The sequence below is a fragment of the Paramormyrops kingsleyae genome, chromosome 13 (genome assembly GCF_048594095.1).
Source record: "Paramormyrops kingsleyae isolate MSU_618 chromosome 13, PKINGS_0.4, whole genome shotgun sequence".
Classification (NCBI taxonomy): domain Eukaryota; kingdom Metazoa; phylum Chordata; class Actinopteri; order Osteoglossiformes; family Mormyridae; genus Paramormyrops; species Paramormyrops kingsleyae.
Genome location: NC_132809.1, coordinates 24,220,288 through 24,240,309, shown reverse-complemented (window position 1 = coordinate 24,240,309; position 20,022 = coordinate 24,220,288). Strand labels below are relative to the sequence as shown.

General features: G+C 44.8%; 1 protein-coding gene across 1 annotated transcript in view; it reads left to right on the top strand.

The window, feature by feature from the left end:
• LOC111843579 (uncharacterized) overlaps positions 1-16,932 on the top strand; it is a 29,520-nt gene extending 12,588 nt beyond the window's left edge. The window contains exons 5-16 of the mRNA XM_023811256.2: positions 2,949-3,094; positions 5,726-5,920; positions 7,665-7,751; positions 9,106-9,304; positions 10,231-10,454; positions 11,189-11,431; positions 11,829-12,074; positions 13,542-13,737; positions 14,397-14,602; positions 15,409-15,509; positions 15,710-15,881; positions 16,292-16,932. Of these exons, the coding sequence (XP_023667024.1) occupies positions 2,949-3,094; positions 5,726-5,920; positions 7,665-7,751; positions 9,106-9,304; positions 10,231-10,454; positions 11,189-11,431; positions 11,829-12,074; positions 13,542-13,737; positions 14,397-14,602; positions 15,409-15,509; positions 15,710-15,881; positions 16,292-16,695 (2,419 nt within the window). The 3' untranslated portion in view covers positions 16,696-16,932. The remainder of the gene's footprint in view (positions 1-2,948; positions 3,095-5,725; positions 5,921-7,664; positions 7,752-9,105; positions 9,305-10,230; positions 10,455-11,188; positions 11,432-11,828; positions 12,075-13,541; positions 13,738-14,396; positions 14,603-15,408; positions 15,510-15,709; positions 15,882-16,291) is intronic.
• The last annotated feature ends 3,090 nt before the right edge of the window (positions 16,933-20,022 follow it).

Genomic DNA, 20,022 nt, shown 5'->3' with positions numbered 1-20,022 from the left:
ATCCTCAACTGAAATGGAATGTAGAATGTCTAACCTTTTCAAAATATTTACATCTGGCTAGGAATAGGATACATGGCATGGCCGCCCAGTTCATAATGAATAATATGTACTCATTTTCAGACTTTTTAGAATTTTCAGGAAGTTGGTAATTCCGCAATATCCGCTGATATGGATTACAATACATACCTGTTTGATTAGCCCCCAAAGTGGGTACTGACCCTGTCGGATGTGGGGCTTTTCACAACCATCTACACACAGTGGTTTAAACCTAATAGGATTTTGCTAAATATATAGGACCATGATCGACAGGTAAATCCCACTTGTCACCGAAGTAGGCCAGAAGTGAACAACTGAAGAAAAAAATAATGATTAAGTTTATAGGTGAAAAGGTGAAATCTGCTGTAATTTTCATTTCAGTGTCATTGAGTTGAGGTTGGAGATTATGCCAAGGTCTATTTAACCAAGTCAAGGCGCCATTTTTAGCTAATTCAGGTTTTACAAACTAACCCGAAAGGCGCCTGTGCTAAATAGTTAATGGCTAAATAGTGCAGTTTTTCTTGTGCTTTAACTGGTTTGATTCCTTGATTGAAGGACTCATCCAGCTGTTTCACGTTAATCATTCAGCACACTGCAAGATCTCAATGCTTAAGTGAAATACAGGTCCTTTTATTTGAAATGGTGGTTTACAAATCCTATCCTAACTCAAACCCTGCTGAAAAAAACAGCATGAACACTTTAAGCTGGTTAGGCTAGTTGACCAACCACCTAACCAGCTTAAGTTATGTTTTCACATGATCGAAGTTCAGCTGGTCATACCAGATTGTGATGGTTATTTTAGCTGGAATAGCTGCTAACGGTTCCTAAAGGCTCCAATTAGCAACGTGCATAGTTGGCACCTTTCAGTTGCATGGTTCCAACTATGTAAGTTGCTAACATTGGTAGCAACTATGCTTTTATGAAATGTACCCTAGCTTGATAGGCTGGCCACACCAGTATGACCAACTGGTGACTCACAAAGATAAACCATTATAGAGTAGCAAAAGCTGGGACATGACCATCTAAGACCACTGTAGACCCATTACCTTGGCTAAAACCAGCTAGAACCAGCTACCAGCATAAGCTGGTTTTTGGCAAATTTTTTTTCAACCTGGACTCTGGTAGGCAAATTATCTTCTTCGATAGTAGAGTCACACACCTTTTACGGTGGTGCACATCTCTGCCCAGTTGTGATTTGCAGGTTGGGGCGATGTAGCATTTCTTTTGAGCTAAGAGGTGCAGTAGAGGTGCAGTAGAGGTGCAGTGAGTGTAGAACATTCAGGAAGCCGTTTTTACTCCACTCCTGTCATGGCCCTATGGCCAATTTACACCTGCATGCTGGAAACTGCCTGCTTTTACTTGCAAAGGTATTCACGAGGTAGCGTAAGGTACTGCCAATTGAGCAGAGGTGTAAAGAGTACCTGAAAACCATACTTGAGTAAGAGTACAGATACCTTACTGTATAAATTACTCCATTACAAGTTACAAGTCACCAATTCCAATAAGACTTGAGTAAAAGTCGTAAAGTATCCAATTTTAAAAGAACTTAAGTATTTTACTCGTACTGAATATAGGCTCAAAGAACACCAAGAAATGTGGAAAACAAGGAACTATTTATTTATGAGGCTTTATTTCCTAATATAGACATTAAATTGAACACCTCAATGTTTCAAAATGGCAGAAGAAGAAAATAGAACAAAAAGTCAGTCTCAGTCAAACTCAAATGTTCAAAAAAAAGGTAAAACAATAAAAAAACTAATAAAAAAACAAATTCAGAGCTGACTTTAATGGTGTCTTAAGGGCAATTCTTAAGGGCAATTCTTAAGGGTATTTCAAGCAAAAATGGAGCACTCCTAGTAATAAAATAATGACTTGAATTACACCATGATAATTATCAATATCGTTTGATATGATCATGATAAAAATATTTTTGCTATATCGCACAGCCTTAATGGATGCTACCACAGTGGCTTTGCTAACTAGCTAATAACTAGTAACCCATAGGAAGCAAGCTGAACAGTCGTTTGAGCAGACAGTAATATCTGATGACGCACAAAGTCTTTAAGTGTCAAGTCTTGTTAACTACATGGAAGCTATATTATCAGCAAGAAGGTCTTTACCTAGTTACCATAGTTTTGGTAGTGAGTCGGCTAGATAGTCAGCTAACTGATGGAAACGTTTAACCAGCAGCAAAACAACCACAAACAACCATGCGGGTCCCACAGTAAAATCTTTGTGCAGTAATTGACAGTCAATAGTGTGTCTAGCAGAAACATTAACAAACAAAATAATAAATAATAGATAGCACTGTTATTACACTGGGATACTAAAGATTTTTAACTTAATGACATAACAGGTACTACAACGATTCCGTTCTGCGAGTTCGCTTTGGCTTCCGCTTTAAGACGTGTTGGACAAGGGCGTGGCTTTCGCGGTACGAATGGGCCGGGTTGGATGTGGGCGGGGTTGGATGTCCAACCCCGCCCTCCTGCAGGCTGCAGCCAGACATACTTGAAGAAATTAGCCGTGGTAGATAAAGATCCTGACTTGTCGCACGCAATCACAATGTAGCGAGTAACGGTAAGCGTCCGTTCAAATGTAGTGGAGTAAAGAGTACATATATTCAGTCACAAATGTAGTGGAGTAGAGAGTAAAAGTTGCTTATATTTTTGATACTCAGTACAAGTACAAAGTAGCCAAAAAAATACTTAAGTACAGTAACGAAGTCCATTTACTCAAGTACTTTACACCACTGCAATTGAGAGGGGTGCACTACAATAAATGGCAGTTTACAGATTGCAGTGTGGTCCAGTGCTTAGCTCCTTTTTGAAGTGTTACGTGGTGGACATGCATCCCCTGGCTTTTACCCTGAAATGTCTCCCCTGCCTTTATGTTCCCGGGTCCTCTGATAGCTACAAGGAGCAGTGCCGCCGTGGATGTCCACAGGGGACGTTTGAGGATGCAGGCAAGCGACTGTGCCTCAGCTGCTCGGCCCCATGTGTGGACTGCTGGAGGGGAGGGCTCTGCCTGACCTGCCTAGCTGGCCACTTCCTCAACCGTAAGACCATTATTAACACCAGACACCAACAAGCACCTACACTTCCTGGGCAGGAAGACCATCACAAACCACATAACGGGGCAGTGTGATTACTACTCAACAAAACATCTACTCTTACAATGACCAGTAAGGCTTGCCTAGTAAAGTACCTGTACTTGCTTAACACAAAGACTTGGATACGTCTCACTATCTAGTGAAAAATCTGTACCCAGTAATCATTTGATATAAACCACAGTACCAGCGCCTGTACTCGTGTTCATATACTCATGGATATTTGTAGATCACAGACAGCTGAGGTCAAGAGTATGTCAAGATTCAAGATGTTTTCCATTTATACTCAAAGAATATTTTGACTCCAGGAGTCAAAGTCCAAATTTAAACGAGAAATTCAAGTGGTAATACTGTTTACATTGCAACAAAAATATAAAACTATCCACCATATATAATGGAGAATAAGGTAACTGTGCACTGTACAGAGGGAAATAGCCTGATATATTCTGTGTTAATTCACAGTTCTTAGTATGAATAGGGTTCATTATACCAAAACACAGCAGAGGCAAAAAGTGAAAAACCAATCTAAACAAGAGACAGATTTGTAAAAATTCAGTAGAGCATGGTTGCTATATCAGAAGCATCCCATAGTAATTCATAATTATTAGTGCATGTAGCTCCTTTTGTACAATGTGAGTGAGAGTCAGTCCATCAGCTGTTTACAGAAAGTCTCATTACATACAGGTACTATTGCATAACAGAGTAATGGAGTAGAAGCATGAGGCTGGTGCAGTGAGTGAAATTCCCAATAGTTGTAACTGTTCATTACATTGCACATAGCATAACACACTACCTCTCTCTCTCTCTCTCTCTCTCTCTCTCCCTGCCCACCCAGAAAGAGAGAGTGACAGAGAAATATACATGAAATGGTGCTTTATTGATCCCTGGAGGGGGGTTAGGACTTGTGACCCTGTCCTGGGTGCTGGTGTGGCCTCCTGTATGGTGACGCTCTAGCTGCTGTTCGTGTACTTGCCCCATTTTCTCCGGACCTGAAGCACAACAGTACTCTATGCTGACTAATAGAAACATTCAGATTTAGCTCCTGAAGTGTGATTCCTTAGTATGCATTGGTATTGTTCCATGGAATGTCCAAATGATGATTCACAAATAGCTTTGAAATTCATACTTTATTTAAACAAAAATTAAAACTCCTGAATATATATCCGAAGATGCAAATTTTGTGACTCAGGTATGAGTATGGATAAGATTGGTTTGACTAAGATATGTAATTAAGAATGCAATTGTGGAAGAACATAAGATGGCAGGTCATTGTGGGTGGTACTGTTGCCTACTATAGCCTAACGTGTTTTGGGGTTTTTGGGGGGCTAGTGCCATGTGTGTCCAGAACTTGAGTAACTTTCATCTCTCATTGAGACTGACTCTTGACTCCAAACTATTCCTGTATATGAGTGTGCTATGAAACACCCCTGTCACAGCCATTGCCTCTAATACTTCAAAGGAATGACTGTGAGTCACTGTGACCCTGGCTGCATGTGCACTTGTAGGTAATGGATTGGTGTGTCAGATTTATGCAGTAGGATCAGGTGATGTCTCATCTTTTTATGTAGTTTCTCTTTCAAGGGCTGAAAATGAGCAGGAGTAGTTGTGCCTTGTTTATGTGAGGAAAGCTTAGATCTCTCTCTCTCTCTCTCTCTCTCTCATACACACACAGATACAAATATGTCTTGCTTGTTCTCACTTAGCCATATAAACAAAGATCTAAGCTGGCCTATTTATTGAAAGTAAACATACAGTTACATGGCTGAAATGCATTTAATAAACAGAAAAAAGATCCAGTCTAACCATAGGCTGAATAGTCAGTCATACTTTCCCCCCTCCAAGTACATTAACCGATTAATTAGTACTCATTTTGACTGACATGTATCCTAATTCAACAAGTATTCTCTGGGATGTTCTCATTAGTCTATATCTGTGTTGTTCAATGTGTTGCGGGTCCCCACTGAAGTCTGGCCTTTTAGTGTTAAAGGTCTTGTTCGTGCAGCCATCAAGCTGCATTCATTTTCCACATGACATTACTTTATGCAACTTAATACGGGGGTGTGCAGCAATTGGTGCTCTTTTGAGCCCGCCTGCCAGCTCCACCAATAGCCAATCGGATGCAGGCAAAGGAAGGAGGTGAATAAGACTGACCTGTTTGAGTGATAAGTGTGAGGCAAGTCTGTTAGGAGCTCCTGGCTTTCTACTGGAAACCCATGATTGTCCATGGTCAAAATCAGCCATGCATGTACAAGGTTCAAAAGTGTTCACTGTTATTTCCATGGCACTTAATATATCACAAAGCAGGACTGTTAATAGTGCTTTTTTTTTGCAATACAATCAGATGCAGATGATTTTCAAGCAAATGAATTGTTCAGTGTAATGTAGGTGTTCATACTTAACAGTAATGCGAATGATACTTATTATTTTAGGAATAATGTTATCCTTTTGCCCGTTTTAAAATCCCTTTTACTTGGCTGGAATAGTGCATCTCAGACACAGCCTGTGAGTAGAGTTATCCGGAGTAGCCTCCCTGTTTCCCGTTAGACGGATCTTACCGCTTGCCATCTGCTCCCTCACCAGGGGGCGCTTGTGTGAAGCAGTGTCCCGACGGCGCCTTTGGGGACACCGGCGTGTGGCGCTGCCAGGCCTGCCACAGCTCATGCCAGACGTGCCACGGGCCGGGGGCACAGGACTGCGACACGTGTGAGGACGGCCACCTCCCCCTGTACGGCCAGTGCCCCCCTGGCGGCTGTCCCCACGGGCGCTACTTCGACAGTGAGTTTATCCTTTATCTGAGGGAAGCTGCTCAAGCAGAGGGCCACTTTACATAAGAACAAAGGCAGTATTTGGCTGTACAAAGGCTGCTGGGGATTTGGAGTAAGCTGCTTAGTAGTGTGTTGGAGACACCGTCCTTAAATGAATTCCATAATTGCTGCTGGCATTCCATTAACTACATAGCAGATAAAAACCCTGAATATGCTGCCTCGTGGTCTTGGAATAACCTCTGAACCTAATGGCAGTCAGACGCTCCTTTTCCCTTTGGAAGGTATCGAGACCAGAATACAATGGTCTTCAATGCTTCATTCGCACTCCTAGCGTAGTTGATGTCCTATGGGCAGTTCGCTCTCCCGTTTCTTAATGCTGTTCTTTTTTTTTTTTGTAACTTTCTGGCTTGCAAAAGAGAGTATGTGATCTCATTAAGTTTTTTGTCCTGCTTAATTAAAGGTAAAAAGATGAAAAACTGTACAAATACAGGTAATGCACATTAAATGTGCAATATTCAGATAAGCAAGATGGAGACTTCTGCTGTTTTGTAATACTTTTATATGCTTCTTTCCTGTTATTTACCTTATCAGTGTAGTGGATCCTCTTACCTGGAATGCTGTGTAAAGGGCAAGTGGTTTTAAACGCTTGGAAAATATCAATATTCCCTAAATGACAGTGACTATGGGATGAATGGGTTTGCTACCTGCCATATCACTTATTGCCTTGTATTTGTTAATCGAATCCAATCTTATAGAAATTAGGTTAAATTTAGGTTTACACAGAATAATTTGACCTTCACTATGTACAACTTATTGGGAAAAAAAAGCTTTAATCTGTAAGTGACCGGTCGGGGCTGAGTGTTGAATTTCTGAATTGTGGTGCTGGACACAGGGGTCATTACATTGTCCAGCAGCAAGTGGCTTTTCCCCAGAAAACACTGGGATGACTGGGACCTTGTAGTACGTTAAATGGAGGTAAGAATTTGTGAAACAGGCAGGGTGAAAAATCAGCCCACCACAGCATATGAAGTGCTTTAAGGATCCACCCCAGCAGAGCAGATATCTCATTTTGTGGGTGACAGTTAAGAAGAGAAACTATTTTGTTTGCTTTTGCCATCTGTGGGACGAGAAGTCATTCAGGAATCCAAACCATAAATATATACAATTCACAACATGCAGCAGGCTGCCGTGTTAGTTTTTGAAATGAGGCTCATCCTAACATGCTGTCTGTTGACTTGGTGAGTGGGAATGAAGTCAAAGACCCATCAATAAAGAGCAAGCATGGATCCACATTCAGATAGTCTGCAAAATGTTGTGCTCCGCCTTTCTGGACCCCAGTGGTGCCACGTCAGTCCCACAGCCCAGGAGCTCACATAAAATAGCTGGGTAAATCACAGCAGACAACATGGACCCAGAGATGTAATGTTTCTCAGGATAAAAACATGCTTAGAGTGGCGGCTACAATGCATAATTGCAATTTATCTGTGGTATAATCAGAGTAAGTTCTATTTTAAGGGACTGTATAAAGTTATAACAATACTATTAGTCATAATTAATACGAGTGTCCCACATTTGTTTTGCGTCTGAGCATTGCTGAAGTTCATAGTCAGGGTAAGTTTGCCCCCTGCTGGAGAGACATAGAATATGGCTGTGTAGATGTAGAATTTTCAGTTGAATTGAAGAAACTGGATTTATTTCTACTACTGAAAATGTGATTTACAGAGAGCCTGCTTGCCGATGTCTCTCCTTTTGAGGTATGGATGGGGAGTGCCGTTCCTGCGATGCGTCCTGCAAGACGTGCTTTGGCCCCACCGCCCTGGAATGCTCCGCGTGCCTGACAGGTACAGTGCTCCCCGCACAGCGGTGATTCTAGGCCTTTTTGAGGTATAAAACGGCCTATGCATATTCATACAGAGGGCCCAACCTTATTAACCAATGATATGTTTTGTATCGGTGAGTGACAGGAGAGGGGGTATGCTGGGCACCAATCAGATTTCAGCTGGGGCTAGTGCCCCTGTGGCCCCACCCCTCATACACCTCTGACCTTGCATGGACCTTCGTGCATCTCTACACTTTCATTCCACTGCACAGGATAGGAGATGATGAGATTTTGATAGCTTCACAAGGCCAGGCAAGCCTTTTTCCTCTATAGTGCTGTAATACTCTTTTATTTTTTTCGTGGAACAAACTGTCATAACTGACTCTATTAAGGCACAATTATAGTTTATGTTGTGTTATAGTTATGGTGTCCAGTGACAATGAAAGTAATATTTGGTCTATATTCTGTTACTCCAGCACTGTGTTCTGTCCCACCTAGCCGGTTGGACCTGTACATGCTAAACCCTGCCTGAGAGAGTTTATGAAGGGCCTTGGGAGAAGGTGAAGTCCTTATGGCAGAATGGGCGACTGGCAGGAGACAGGGGTTCAGCTGTGAGACCCTTTAATACCAACAGAGGAAAACACAGGGAAGTGCCTTAGAAAGAGGCAGCATACCTGGTTCAGTGGGTAACTCAGCTGTCTGCTCCTTCTGTCCCTCCCTGCTCAGCATCATGGCCTCCCCGTCAGGGGCCTGAACGGGCCCCGGGTGGCCCAGCCCGTCACCAGCCATGGGCGATCGGGGCCGGCACGCGATAACGCCCAGCCCTTCCGTGTCCTGGCATGCTGCTGGCACCCCTCCAGCCATGCCATTAAACCCCTCTGCATTTGTTTTCTACCTATGATCTCTGTGTTTTTCAGTCCTTTTGTTCCACCTGATATTTTGGCTGTACTGAGCTGTTAATTGGATGGCGGCTTTATTAAGAACTGAGCTGCAGCCAGTCTTGGCACAGACCGGTGGGCTGTATCATGACCCACGGCCTCTAAGTTAAAGGGCCTTGATATGATTATATTTGAATTTTATTCATTTAGCAGACTCTTTTATCCAAAACGACATTTTGAGAAAACAGGGTCAGAAATCAGTCTCAGGAGAACTTGGGGGATATCCCTCGATTGACTTTCATTCTAGGTGAACATAATTCACATAATTAATGACCATATTCTGGCACTGGTGTTGGGGGAACTGGTGTCTTCTCCAGCTGCCACCTTACTGCGTTTGACATGAACACGTTACCAGTGCATGCTCACTGGTGTCTTCTCCAGCTGCCACCTTACTGTGTTTGACATGAACACGTTACCAGTGCATGCACCGGTTCCCAGGCTCCGTACTGGACCCAGAGGGCTCATGCGTGACCCGATGCCCGCCTGGGTTCTTTGCCAACGTGGACGCACAGCTCTGCGAGGAGTGCTCCCCCAGCTGTGAGACGTGCGAGGATGTGGGGGACCTCTGCACCAGCTGCCGGAAAGATTCTCACTGGCTCTTTCTGCACCAGGGCAAGTGCTGGTCCAGCTGCCCCGAGTGAGTGACCCCCTTTTGCCCTCTAATCAAGAGCTTTGGTGGGAAGAGACTGGGAGGATGTAAACATTAATATAAATATTCCACTGGGTAGCATGTAATTATATCCACTGAATATAGAGATGAATACAGAATTTATGAACTTATTACACCGTGGCACTGTTGAATCATTGAATTTGATTGATCAGAAGTGTGGTGATTAATGTGTGATTACAGTATAAGCTTTAATTCAACCTAACATTACTTAAAATTCCAGACATGGAGCATGATTTAAAATTAATAGAAACTAAACTGAAATGTTCAATTATAAGTAGAAGAAAGTAGTTCTACCAATAAAAGCATTTGCAGCGTATCAACTTGAAAATAATGTCTTTAGGTACAAACAAGTAAGCCAAATGTGTAGTGATTGCGGTATTAGTGTTGGGGGGGGGCTTTGCCTCCACAGCTGTGTGTGTGAAATGTCTGATGCATGGCTTGTCATGCCTAACCCCTCACAGACAGTCCCCAGGTTAAGAATGTCCATCTTACCGACAACTTGTACTTACGAATGAATTGCCTACCCCATTATATAATGACAAACGCACGCACTAGTTTGTGATGCTCGTGAAAACATCGCGTGACTTCAGCAATTCATTGGCTCAAGCTGCCGTACACTGTCATTTGTAGATTTTTACTGTATATTATTATTATTATGCAGTGTATCATTATTGTTCCGAACTTACCTACAACTCATCGTAAAGACAAACTTGGGGAGGAGATCTTGTTCATAACCTGGGCACTGCCTGAACTTATCTCCAGGGGTTTGTTACCTTTATGAAGGACACTGCGGAAGTGACCTTCCTGGGCTGGTTTGAAGTGCAGCGCTGCCACACTGACTGTCCCCGTTATCAGCTAGTAGCTGCGATTTCGGCCCCATCCTTTGCTTGCAGTGGCTACTTCGAGAGCCCAGTAGGGAGGTGTGAGACCTGCGACGGCTCCTGTCTCACCTGCGACGGCAGCGCTGACCACTGCCTCTCCTGCGCGGCTGGCCTGTACCTGGAGGGGGGGCGCTGCGGCTCCCTCTGCTCTCCAAGGAGTTACCCGGCGGGGGACGGCACCTGTGCACACTGCCCCACCCACTGTGAGGCGTGTGCCAACGGCAGGACCTGCGACCGTGAGTGACTGACCTGTGCCAGGCGAGGCCATCATCACCTGGGCAGCGTGGCGCAGAATTTAAATGAAATCACCGTGAAAAACAGGGTCTCCCATTAATGGGATGTCGTTCTTTGAAGTGCAAGTACAGCATCTAAAGTCAGTGCTTCTAAAAGCTCTGCTGGGAGGGTAGGGGCCGAGCCACGTGGCACGGGGCTGAACGGGGAGCGGGATCCTAGTCCGGAAAGATGGGGTGGGACAGCACAAACAAGGCGGACATGAAAAGAAAAGCGCCACTTGACTGGGGAGGGAGCAGAAAGACAAACAGCCGTGACTGTGACAGGTCCTGACGCAGCCATTTACGCCAGGTTACTGTGGGCTGGAAAAGCCAAACACACCCATTCATATACATTACAGGGACAGTGACAGGTGTAATCCATCACGGTGTCACGTGCCTCACCCCACAGTGTCCAATGCAGTAGCGGCTCTCAGCCAGTATTCCACCAGGCAGAAGGATTGGTTCATTTTCAAATTTAACAAAATAAATTCAACTATACATAAACTACACATTTTCATTTTTTATGACTATTCTGTTTGCGTTTGAAAAAGCTTCAAATGGCTAAAGTTATGTAATTGACAATCAATCCGTCGGCTACGCCCCCCGGCCATAAGCTTTTCGTACGACGTACAGCAGTTAACGAACATCAGAAGGATGGGATGGCCTACAGTGCAGAAGCTCACTGTCGCCCCCTACAGGCTGCTCTTTCCTCTACCTGCTCCTGGATGGAGTGTGTAAAGCCAGCTGTCCTGAGGGCTACTTCGAGGACCTGGACCAGGGCCTCTGTGTGCCCTGCCACCCCAGCTGTGCCTCTTGCTCGGGACCCGAGGCAGACGACTGTGCCAGCTGCACCATGAGGATGCCCAGACTGTACCAGGGCTCCTGCTCTGTTGACTGCCCCGTGGGCACCTATTACCAGTCGGCAGTCCGGGAGTGCCAGGGTGAGACCATCTCACTAGGTATAGGGAACAAGATCAGCCCTGCTTTAAATCCTAAGGAGCACGAAGGAGAAATACCAGTCAAATTAATGATGTGTCATCAGCAAGTCCTACTGGGGTTCAGAAGGACTCAAAAAAGAATTCAGAGCCTTCATTTTACAAGTACCTCCCTTCAGACCTAAAAAACATTACAATTAATAGCAAATAAATAACAGAATAGTAAAGACAAATAATATACATATGACTTGCACGGTATACATAAATAGACATGTCATATACATTAACATACAATGTACAAGATACCATAACATAGAAGCAGAACAGCCTGGTGCTGATGGTTAATAAATACACAAGAGTGCTGATTTATCAATGCATGATGGAAAGTCTTACTGCTTCACAGACTGTGACCAGACCTGCATGAGCTGCTCTGGGCCTGAGGCGACTCAGTGCACCCAGTGCAAGCCAGGCCTGGTCCTGGACCCCAACACCATGAGGTGTGGCGTCACTGGCGGCTCCAGTTGCCCCCCCAGGACGTTCCTCCATATAGATGGGTTTAGCTGTTTGGCCTGTCACGGTAGCTGCAGCTCCTGTGTGGGACCAGGGGCCTCCCAGTGTCAAACATGCACTGTGCCCTGGTACCTCTACAGTAAGTACTCCCCCCTCCCCCCCCCCCCCCCACCCACACAGGCCAACACAGGGCACGTCACAACACAGGAAACAGGCGCACAGGTCTATGTCACTTGGCTACAGGTGGTATCAGACTGTACTGGGGCATATAAGGTTTTAGCGATAAGTAGATTCTGGTCCTAAACCAAGTGAAAACCTGATGGACGTCCACAATACTGAAATACTGTACATCTGATAATTGAGAATGAATAACTTTTAGATTCTGGGGGCGCTAAGAAACGTCCCCCAAACCAGGCTGTTTCCTGAAACCTGACCGATTGTGCCTGACCCAAATTGGAAAACTTGCCCAACATACATGTCTGTCTGCAAACACACACACTCCTTCCATGGAAATCTGTAATCTGAGACAAGAAGTCTTGTTTGAATCTGCTTACATATGGTTATAAAGCAAATATACTATTTTCCTGGATCCTGGACAGCACCTGCCTTAAAAACATGAAAGCATTTTGCAGTAATAAAACTGGTGCCAGAAGAAGTAAACATTTAGAATATGTCCCAAGTCAACTTAATTAAATAGTTACTTAGTTAAATAGGAAATACAGTTTTTTTCTGAATGTTTGTGTTGGCATTGCACGCTTTTTCATTGCTCTTTTAAAAGTTTTAATTTAGCACACTTGTAACAGCACAGATTTTTCTTAAGACTCAAATGTTTTTTTGCATACAACAGAGCCTCAAACTACGGTATCAATAGATATTAGTGTGACTCGCGTAAATCTTAATATTTTCAACATATTAATATTTCAGATGTCTGATTTTGTGTAGCAGACATTATAAATGGTAATATCTATTACAGACGCTCCTCTACCTAGAAACTTGCAACTTACGAACTTTCAGACATACGAATGAAGAGGACTGTATGTCCAAATTGTGTTCATTGGGCTCCCGTTTCCTGTCCACAATATCAATTTTTTTTTCTGCGTGCCAATTCCGCCTAGTATGACTTCTGGCCGCTACTCCCGCCGCGTAGCAGTGTAGCGTGCATACTCCCAGCATCCTAGTTCTTTGTACTTGCGTAAACCCTTAAAATGACGGTGAATAACGACTTACGAACATTTCAAGTTGCAAACAGCCGTTTCGGAACGTATCTCATTCGTAAGTAGAGGAGCGTCTGTATTATATAGTTTTCAATTCTTAGTCAAAGTACATTGTCACAATGAACACAATGGTGTAATCTGTTACAACTCATCAAGAAATCTGGTGAGGAAAACTTAGGTAGTTTTCCAGCTCCTTTTAAGTCAGCCACAATTTTAATTCAACCTGTATGATTTTTTTTTTTTATATATACTCTTGCTAAGCAATTATAAAATACATTACAGAAATACCTTCTTTCCAGCTTTGGGATAACCTTTAAGTACAGGAATAGAGACTGGCCTGTCACATTTCGGGGGTGGCCTCATCCTTGTTGACGTGCACCTCTGTCTCGCAGATGGGTCGTGTGTCAGTGATTGTCCAGCTGGTTCCTACAGCGCTGCTGAGCTGTTTGTTGGCGTGAAGCTGGGTGCCTGTTCAAGGTGTGACCCTCTCTGCAGCACCTGCAAGGGGCCGTCGCCAAAAGACTGCCTCACCTGCGCCAATGGCTACTTCCGGCTCCTGCATCTATGCTTAACTCACTGTCCCACGGGGTAAGCAGCCATTGTCCAGTATGTCTACTTCTGTGAACCATTTAGAAAAGATTACCAGAGAAGGTGTGGCAGACTGAGAGCATCCCAGATATCTGACAATCTGTTCTGACAAATGAAACACATTGGTAGGCTTCCCTGTCATTATGATAATTCACCTGGTTGGACTCGCAGGTGGCTCCAGGGTACCACCAACCAGCAGAGTAGCCCTTTGCTATCAGGGAAATGCCCTGGTGCCCTCCACTGCCCCTTGACTACCGGGGCCTGTCCCCAGCAGTGTTTAAGGCAATCGTCTCCATCCTCTACTTCAGCCAAGAGCACCGTGTGCTGGGAGTTTGTAGGTCCTTTGTGTGCCCAACATGGGCATAGCAGGTGAAGCACTCCATGGTGGCCTCTTAAAACTCAAACTCAAGACTGACCCACCTTATCTGGAGTGGCAACAGTAGGTCAGGTCCTGCTGTAGCTGTGATAGCTATTCCTGCACAGGACACACAGTGCGCTCGGTGGTGGCAGGGACAGTCTTTATATCCCCATGTAACCAGTTAAGGGAGCTTGCTATAGGGACCCCCTATCGGGCATAAATGTGACTACAGTGGAGAGTGAATATAAGCCTCAGAGTGACTGGACTGAAAACAGAATGTATTCTGTGGGCTGTGTTGTAGGTACTACAGTGAGGAGGCGCATTGTGAGCCATGTGACAATTCCTGTGAGTCCTGCTCCGGCACGGGGCCAGATGCCTGTTTGTCCTGCCCCCCCAGTTTACTGGAGGTGCCGGGCACCGGACAATGTGTGGAGCACTGTGCCCATGGGCTCTTCCAGCTGGGCCGAACTTGCAGACTCTGCCATGCCAGCTGCCAGACCTGCAGAGGTAACAGCACCACCCTCGCTGCAGCCGCGCCGTGCCCGTGCCGTGCCCACCAGCCAGTGCCCGCCAGCCAGTGCCCGCCAGCCAGTGCCCGCCAGCCAGTGCCCACCAGCCAGTGTCCACCAGCCAGTCCCCAACACTCACAGCACATTTAACAGTAACAGCTGGAAATGATTCACGATTCCATCTAACTTGTCTTAGCAAATAATTTATGCATCATTTATTTCTTTCATACAGCGACATACACATTTTATAAATGCATTGAATTTAAATTTTAATTCAGATTAAAATGTTCAATCATTGTAAAATTTTCCTTACAAAGTTATTTTTCATTTTGAATGGAGGTAATCAGTTATTAAGATTAGGTTAGACATAGGTTCTCACCTGTGACAAAAAATAGTTTTCACAGAAAGAAAGCATGGCAATGGAAGGAAAAGTGACCTTCTGTATTACGACTGGTGGTCCGACCTTAGCCTGGCTCACGCGTCACTGGGATTACTCTGTTTAACACTGCTTACACTGCTTCCTTCCATCTTATTTACAAAGGAATCATTTTTCATCATTCATTCACAAAGGGGCTTTGTGAATTCTTCACATGGTCACACAGGACTGCTTGTATCACTAGGTGAGCCAACGTTTACTCACCTCCCTGACAGGCTGAGAAGTATTCAGCTGCTTTTGTGCTGCGTAGGTCGACAGCAGGGTTTCCACCACGCCGCTGCAGGATGTGCTCTCATTGGCTGTTTTGTCCGAATTGTGTCACGTCCTCTTCAGCATCATTTTGACTCTGGTATTTGTGGCCCTCACAGATGCCAGCCCTCAGGGATGTCTGAGCTGCCACTGGGGTAACAAGCTGCAGGGGGGGGTGTGTCACCCCCAGTGTGAGGAGCGGCGCTACCTCACAGAGGACGTAAGTTCTGCAGCTCCTGCAAAAAGCTGCCCTGAAGGCTGCGTTGTGGGTAATTCAATTTTCTGTCTGTCTCCCATGAACAGCCCCGCCCCCCCCCCCTAGGTATTGAAGCCTGAATCTCCCCTTTGGACTGACGTCGTTCCGATATGTTTGACAGTTTCTTCTAGCTACGCATGAATCTGTCCTAAATGTTTCCCCAGGAACGGTGTGAACCATGTGACCAGTCATGTAGAACCTGCTCTGGCCCTGGGCCCAGCCAGTGTCTAACCTGCCCCCGGAGCCACGCTCTGCATGCTTCAGAGAACCGCTGTGTGACCTGCTGTGAGCCCTGGGCAAACAGCACTGACTGCTGCCCCTGTGTAGCAGGCTCAGGTGGGTTTCTGGCCCCCGCCCGGGCAAGAACTTCACCTGCCGGGTGTTAAGTAAAGGAAATCATCAGGTCATCAGACTCTTTATTCACTCATTACATGTATTACATGATGAGGGTAAGGTTTCTGAAGTATTATTTATTCAACTGTTAGATGAAACGTCATCTGACGTACCTGATGCTGAACTGATTCACCGATACACTGATCACCTAAGTCATCCAGCCGTGAATACATCATTGACTGGGCCCAGACATTAGATAATATTTTTAATCAGAAAATCAAGTAATCAAGTGGTGATATTTGGTCCAGTTGGTGAATAAGTCAAGACGTAGGATCCAGTGGAGAATCTCAGACCCTGCAAACCTTCCCAGCTCTAATTTCCAACTGATAGCCCGACTCTCATCCTTTCCCTAGCGTCCTGTGTGGAACCCCCAAGACCTTTGGGAGAGAAACGCGGAGGTGCCTGGGACCAGCAGCCTCAGGCTGTCCGGCACGTGCCAGTTGCGCTGACCACCGTGTTGCTCCTTGGGTTGGCAGTGGGGCTCACTTTTCTCCTGCTGGCCCAAGCCAGAACCAGGAAGTGGCTCTGCTGGCGCCGGAGCTATGAGACGCTTAGCGGCAGTGCCCAGGCAGGGCCCACTCAAGGTAGGATGTCCCACGGTGTGGAGGACCCCAGCAACATGACAGGCGAGGCAGAGGTGGTTTACTCCAGCCGCGATGGCACTCTGTATCGCCGCTACAACTTCCTTCAAGATCCAGACACAGAGGGAGAGGAAGAGGAGGACCTGAATGAGAACACCTCTCTGAACAGACAATAGATTTCAATTGTTTCCTTACAAAGAACTGTTCTTATAAATGCAGGTAGTAATAGTCATCCTTAAAGCAATAGGCCCCCGGTTCCACTAAACGCTCTTTTGTAGGCTACTGTATGTACAAACAAAATCGCACATGTGAAGATGTTCTTCCAATACATGCTTCTGAAATGTATTTGTTTTTCTGACAAAGCATGCATCAATATAGAGAATTAAGTATGAATAAATAAACAAGTGATCAGATTATTATTTTTTTTGTCTTGTCATGGCCGGCAGGGATGGAAAATAACAGGAGTAATTTAATGTATAGAGTTACGCAGTAGTACTTAAAGGGCTTGGTAAAACTCAATTGCTTCCACGACTAACAAAGTAGTAGGTTGAACACCCTGAATCACACTATCCCACACACAATGCCTGATCTTTTGCCTGGAAGTCCTCATGACCACTGAGCAGAACGCTGCAGGAAGAAAGTAACCATCGGGGGAAACCAGAAACGGGAAGCAGGACTTACAGTAAGTTGAAAAACCAAACAAACAAAACACACCTAAAACAGGACTCCAGCAGCCTGACAATACCACAGAACACTAGCTAACCAAAACCACGAACCTGGAATCTAAACACTAGCAAAACTGCAAAGTCAGGGGTAAGATACCAGCAAGCAAAACATAGAGCAATTGTAAAGAAAGTGTTGGGGGGTCTATGTGTTGAAAAATCCATGCTTTATTCAAAACACATTTAGCCGAAACACAATCCTAAGAAAGCCAAAAGTCATAAAGTAGAACTGAACAAAGACATGCATCTTAATTCAAAGTTGATGAACACGGGTAAAGGACTCAGTATAAAAGGGTAGATCAGAACCTGAGGCTCACTGGAGAATGTTAACCAGGTACTGGGAAGATCCGGGTCTCTAAAGAGCAGTACCCGCTCTTCACAGACGGCTCCTGATGCATGTAGTCTCCACCATGGTGGCCAACCTGGTCCCCTGGGTCATGTTGAAATTCTCCTTCTAATGCCGGTTCTAGAATATCTTTCCTGGGTACCTAGGACTGATCCTCTAGGTCACTGGTGTCACATTTTTGGGTTTCCCCTCGTTTAACACAATTCAACTTCTTGTGCTAATTACCACACAGCTGTTGAGCTGAATCATTTGTGGTGGAACAGGGAAAGAACTAAGCTACTCAGGGCTTCGCCCCCCCAGGACTACAGTTTGACACCCCTGCTCTAGGTCATAGCCCTCCCAGTCTACCATGTAATGTAACAGTTCAGAACAGAAACAGGAGGCCAACAGGGTGCAGATGGAGTAAACCGGTTCACCTCACATATCAAATGGCGGGTGAAGGAGATCGGAGGGTGTTTTGGGGTGCTGGGGGCTGCAGTGAACCAGTTTCATCAGCAAAACGTGGGTCCTGTAGTAGCGGATAAGTTATTGGGTTGATTCATCGTATTATTTTGAATGGACTTTGCGGAGTTGGATGTCGCTGGTGGCAAGCCATACAACATTGACCTGGGAGGACTAATGGCGTGAGGCGATGGCAACGGTCCTTGAATGCCTCCTGCTTACCGATGGCTCATCGGAGATTTGTGTGCACTGTACTCCACTCTTTCAGAACCAGCGGCTCTAATCTAACTAGTTTGCTACACAATACTACAGTATCTCAGGTACCAACTGATCTCCTGGTTCAGTCGTTCCATCTGTCCATTAGACTGGGCATGATACTGACACCCCCAGTCTCTAATGACTCGCCAGACGCAGGAGGAGAATTGAGGACCCACTATATCCATGAGAATGCTGAGTAGCTGAAAAACTGTCCTAAAGGCAATCCACTTACTGAACAGCTACTCATATCCCCAGGAGTAGAACCAGGTGGGACATCTTAGAGAAGCAGTTCACTATAACCAACCCTACAGTATTTACCTGTGAGGGGAGCAGATCGGTTATGAAGTCCAGTGCTATGTGTGACCAAGGTTGAAGGAGAAACCATAATGAGTCTAAGTTAGCCGAGGGTAGTTGTCTAGGGTCAACACCATTGACCTATCGAACTTGCACTTCTCCAGTTTAATGAATCATTTATTTTTGCCTGTGCAGCTGCAGTACACTTTTACATGTCGAGTATGATCATCAAGATCTGAGGATGAAAATAAGCATGTCATCAGTGTAGACCACTATACATCAATCAATCAATCAATCATATCAAGGAACACTTCATTCGTGAAGGACTGGAATATTGCTGGTGCATTACCTAATCTGTAAGGCATGACCATGGACTTGTAGTGCCCCCGGTATTGATAAATGCAGCCTTTCATTCATCACCTTTCCGGATCCAAACACCACACCTGTTGTAATAAAGCGAGATGAGGAGCAACGGAAACTGGGTGTTTACAGTTGCATCATTGCTGGTTTGGTAATCTATACACGGATGAAGATCCTCATCTTTGTTTTCTATGAAGAAGTCGCTCGCCAAGTGGACAGTCTTATAAATCCAGAAGCAAGTGCCTCATCTACATACTAATTTAAGGCTTTGTCCTCAGGAAGTAATAGGGAGTAGATTCTACTCCACAGTAAGGAGGTGCCCAGCAGTAGATACATCATGCAATCCCATGAGCAATAAAACGGAAGGGTAACGCTGGGCGATTAATCGAATTTTAATTTCAGTATTGATTTTGGCTTTGAATGATTAGAAAAACAAAATTATCAAGATAAAAATGATTATTGTGCCACATTTTGTTTCGCACTGATGCCCTCATTTTGTCTTGTGTTATAAATACAGCTTTTTATTTGGCTCTCAGCTGAAATGTATTTAGAGTTCAAGTAAATCCACTGTTAAAAGGACAGGTTTTTTTAAAAGTTCAATAAATGCATATTTCCACAGTCAATGTCGTGTTAAATAATCGTAATATCGATATTGACCCAAATAATCATTACTATGATTATGATGTCATAAACAAGTAACCCTACTGAAGGGCCATGGTTCCTTCCTTACTGAACAACTTGACGAAGGCCTGGTTATCCAGAGGCAATGACACCCTGCAAAGACTGGCTGGGCTATCAACTGACATAGTGTGAAAGGGTATACTCAAGCACTCAAAACAGCAGCCGGTTCCCTCGGAGACTATCTCTCCCCAGCCCAAGAAAAGACCAAATCATGTCATGGCTCCTACCTGTAAAGTAGCAGGAGTCGTTTGGTGTGAGATCCTCTCTGAATGCACAGGTTTCCCATGCACGGCTAATACCTGTAGGGGAGGCTGTACCTGCCATGACGTGATGTTTAGCATTGTATTAATTGCACATCCATAAAGTTCCCTGCTACCCCTTAATATACTAAATCTGAGCGT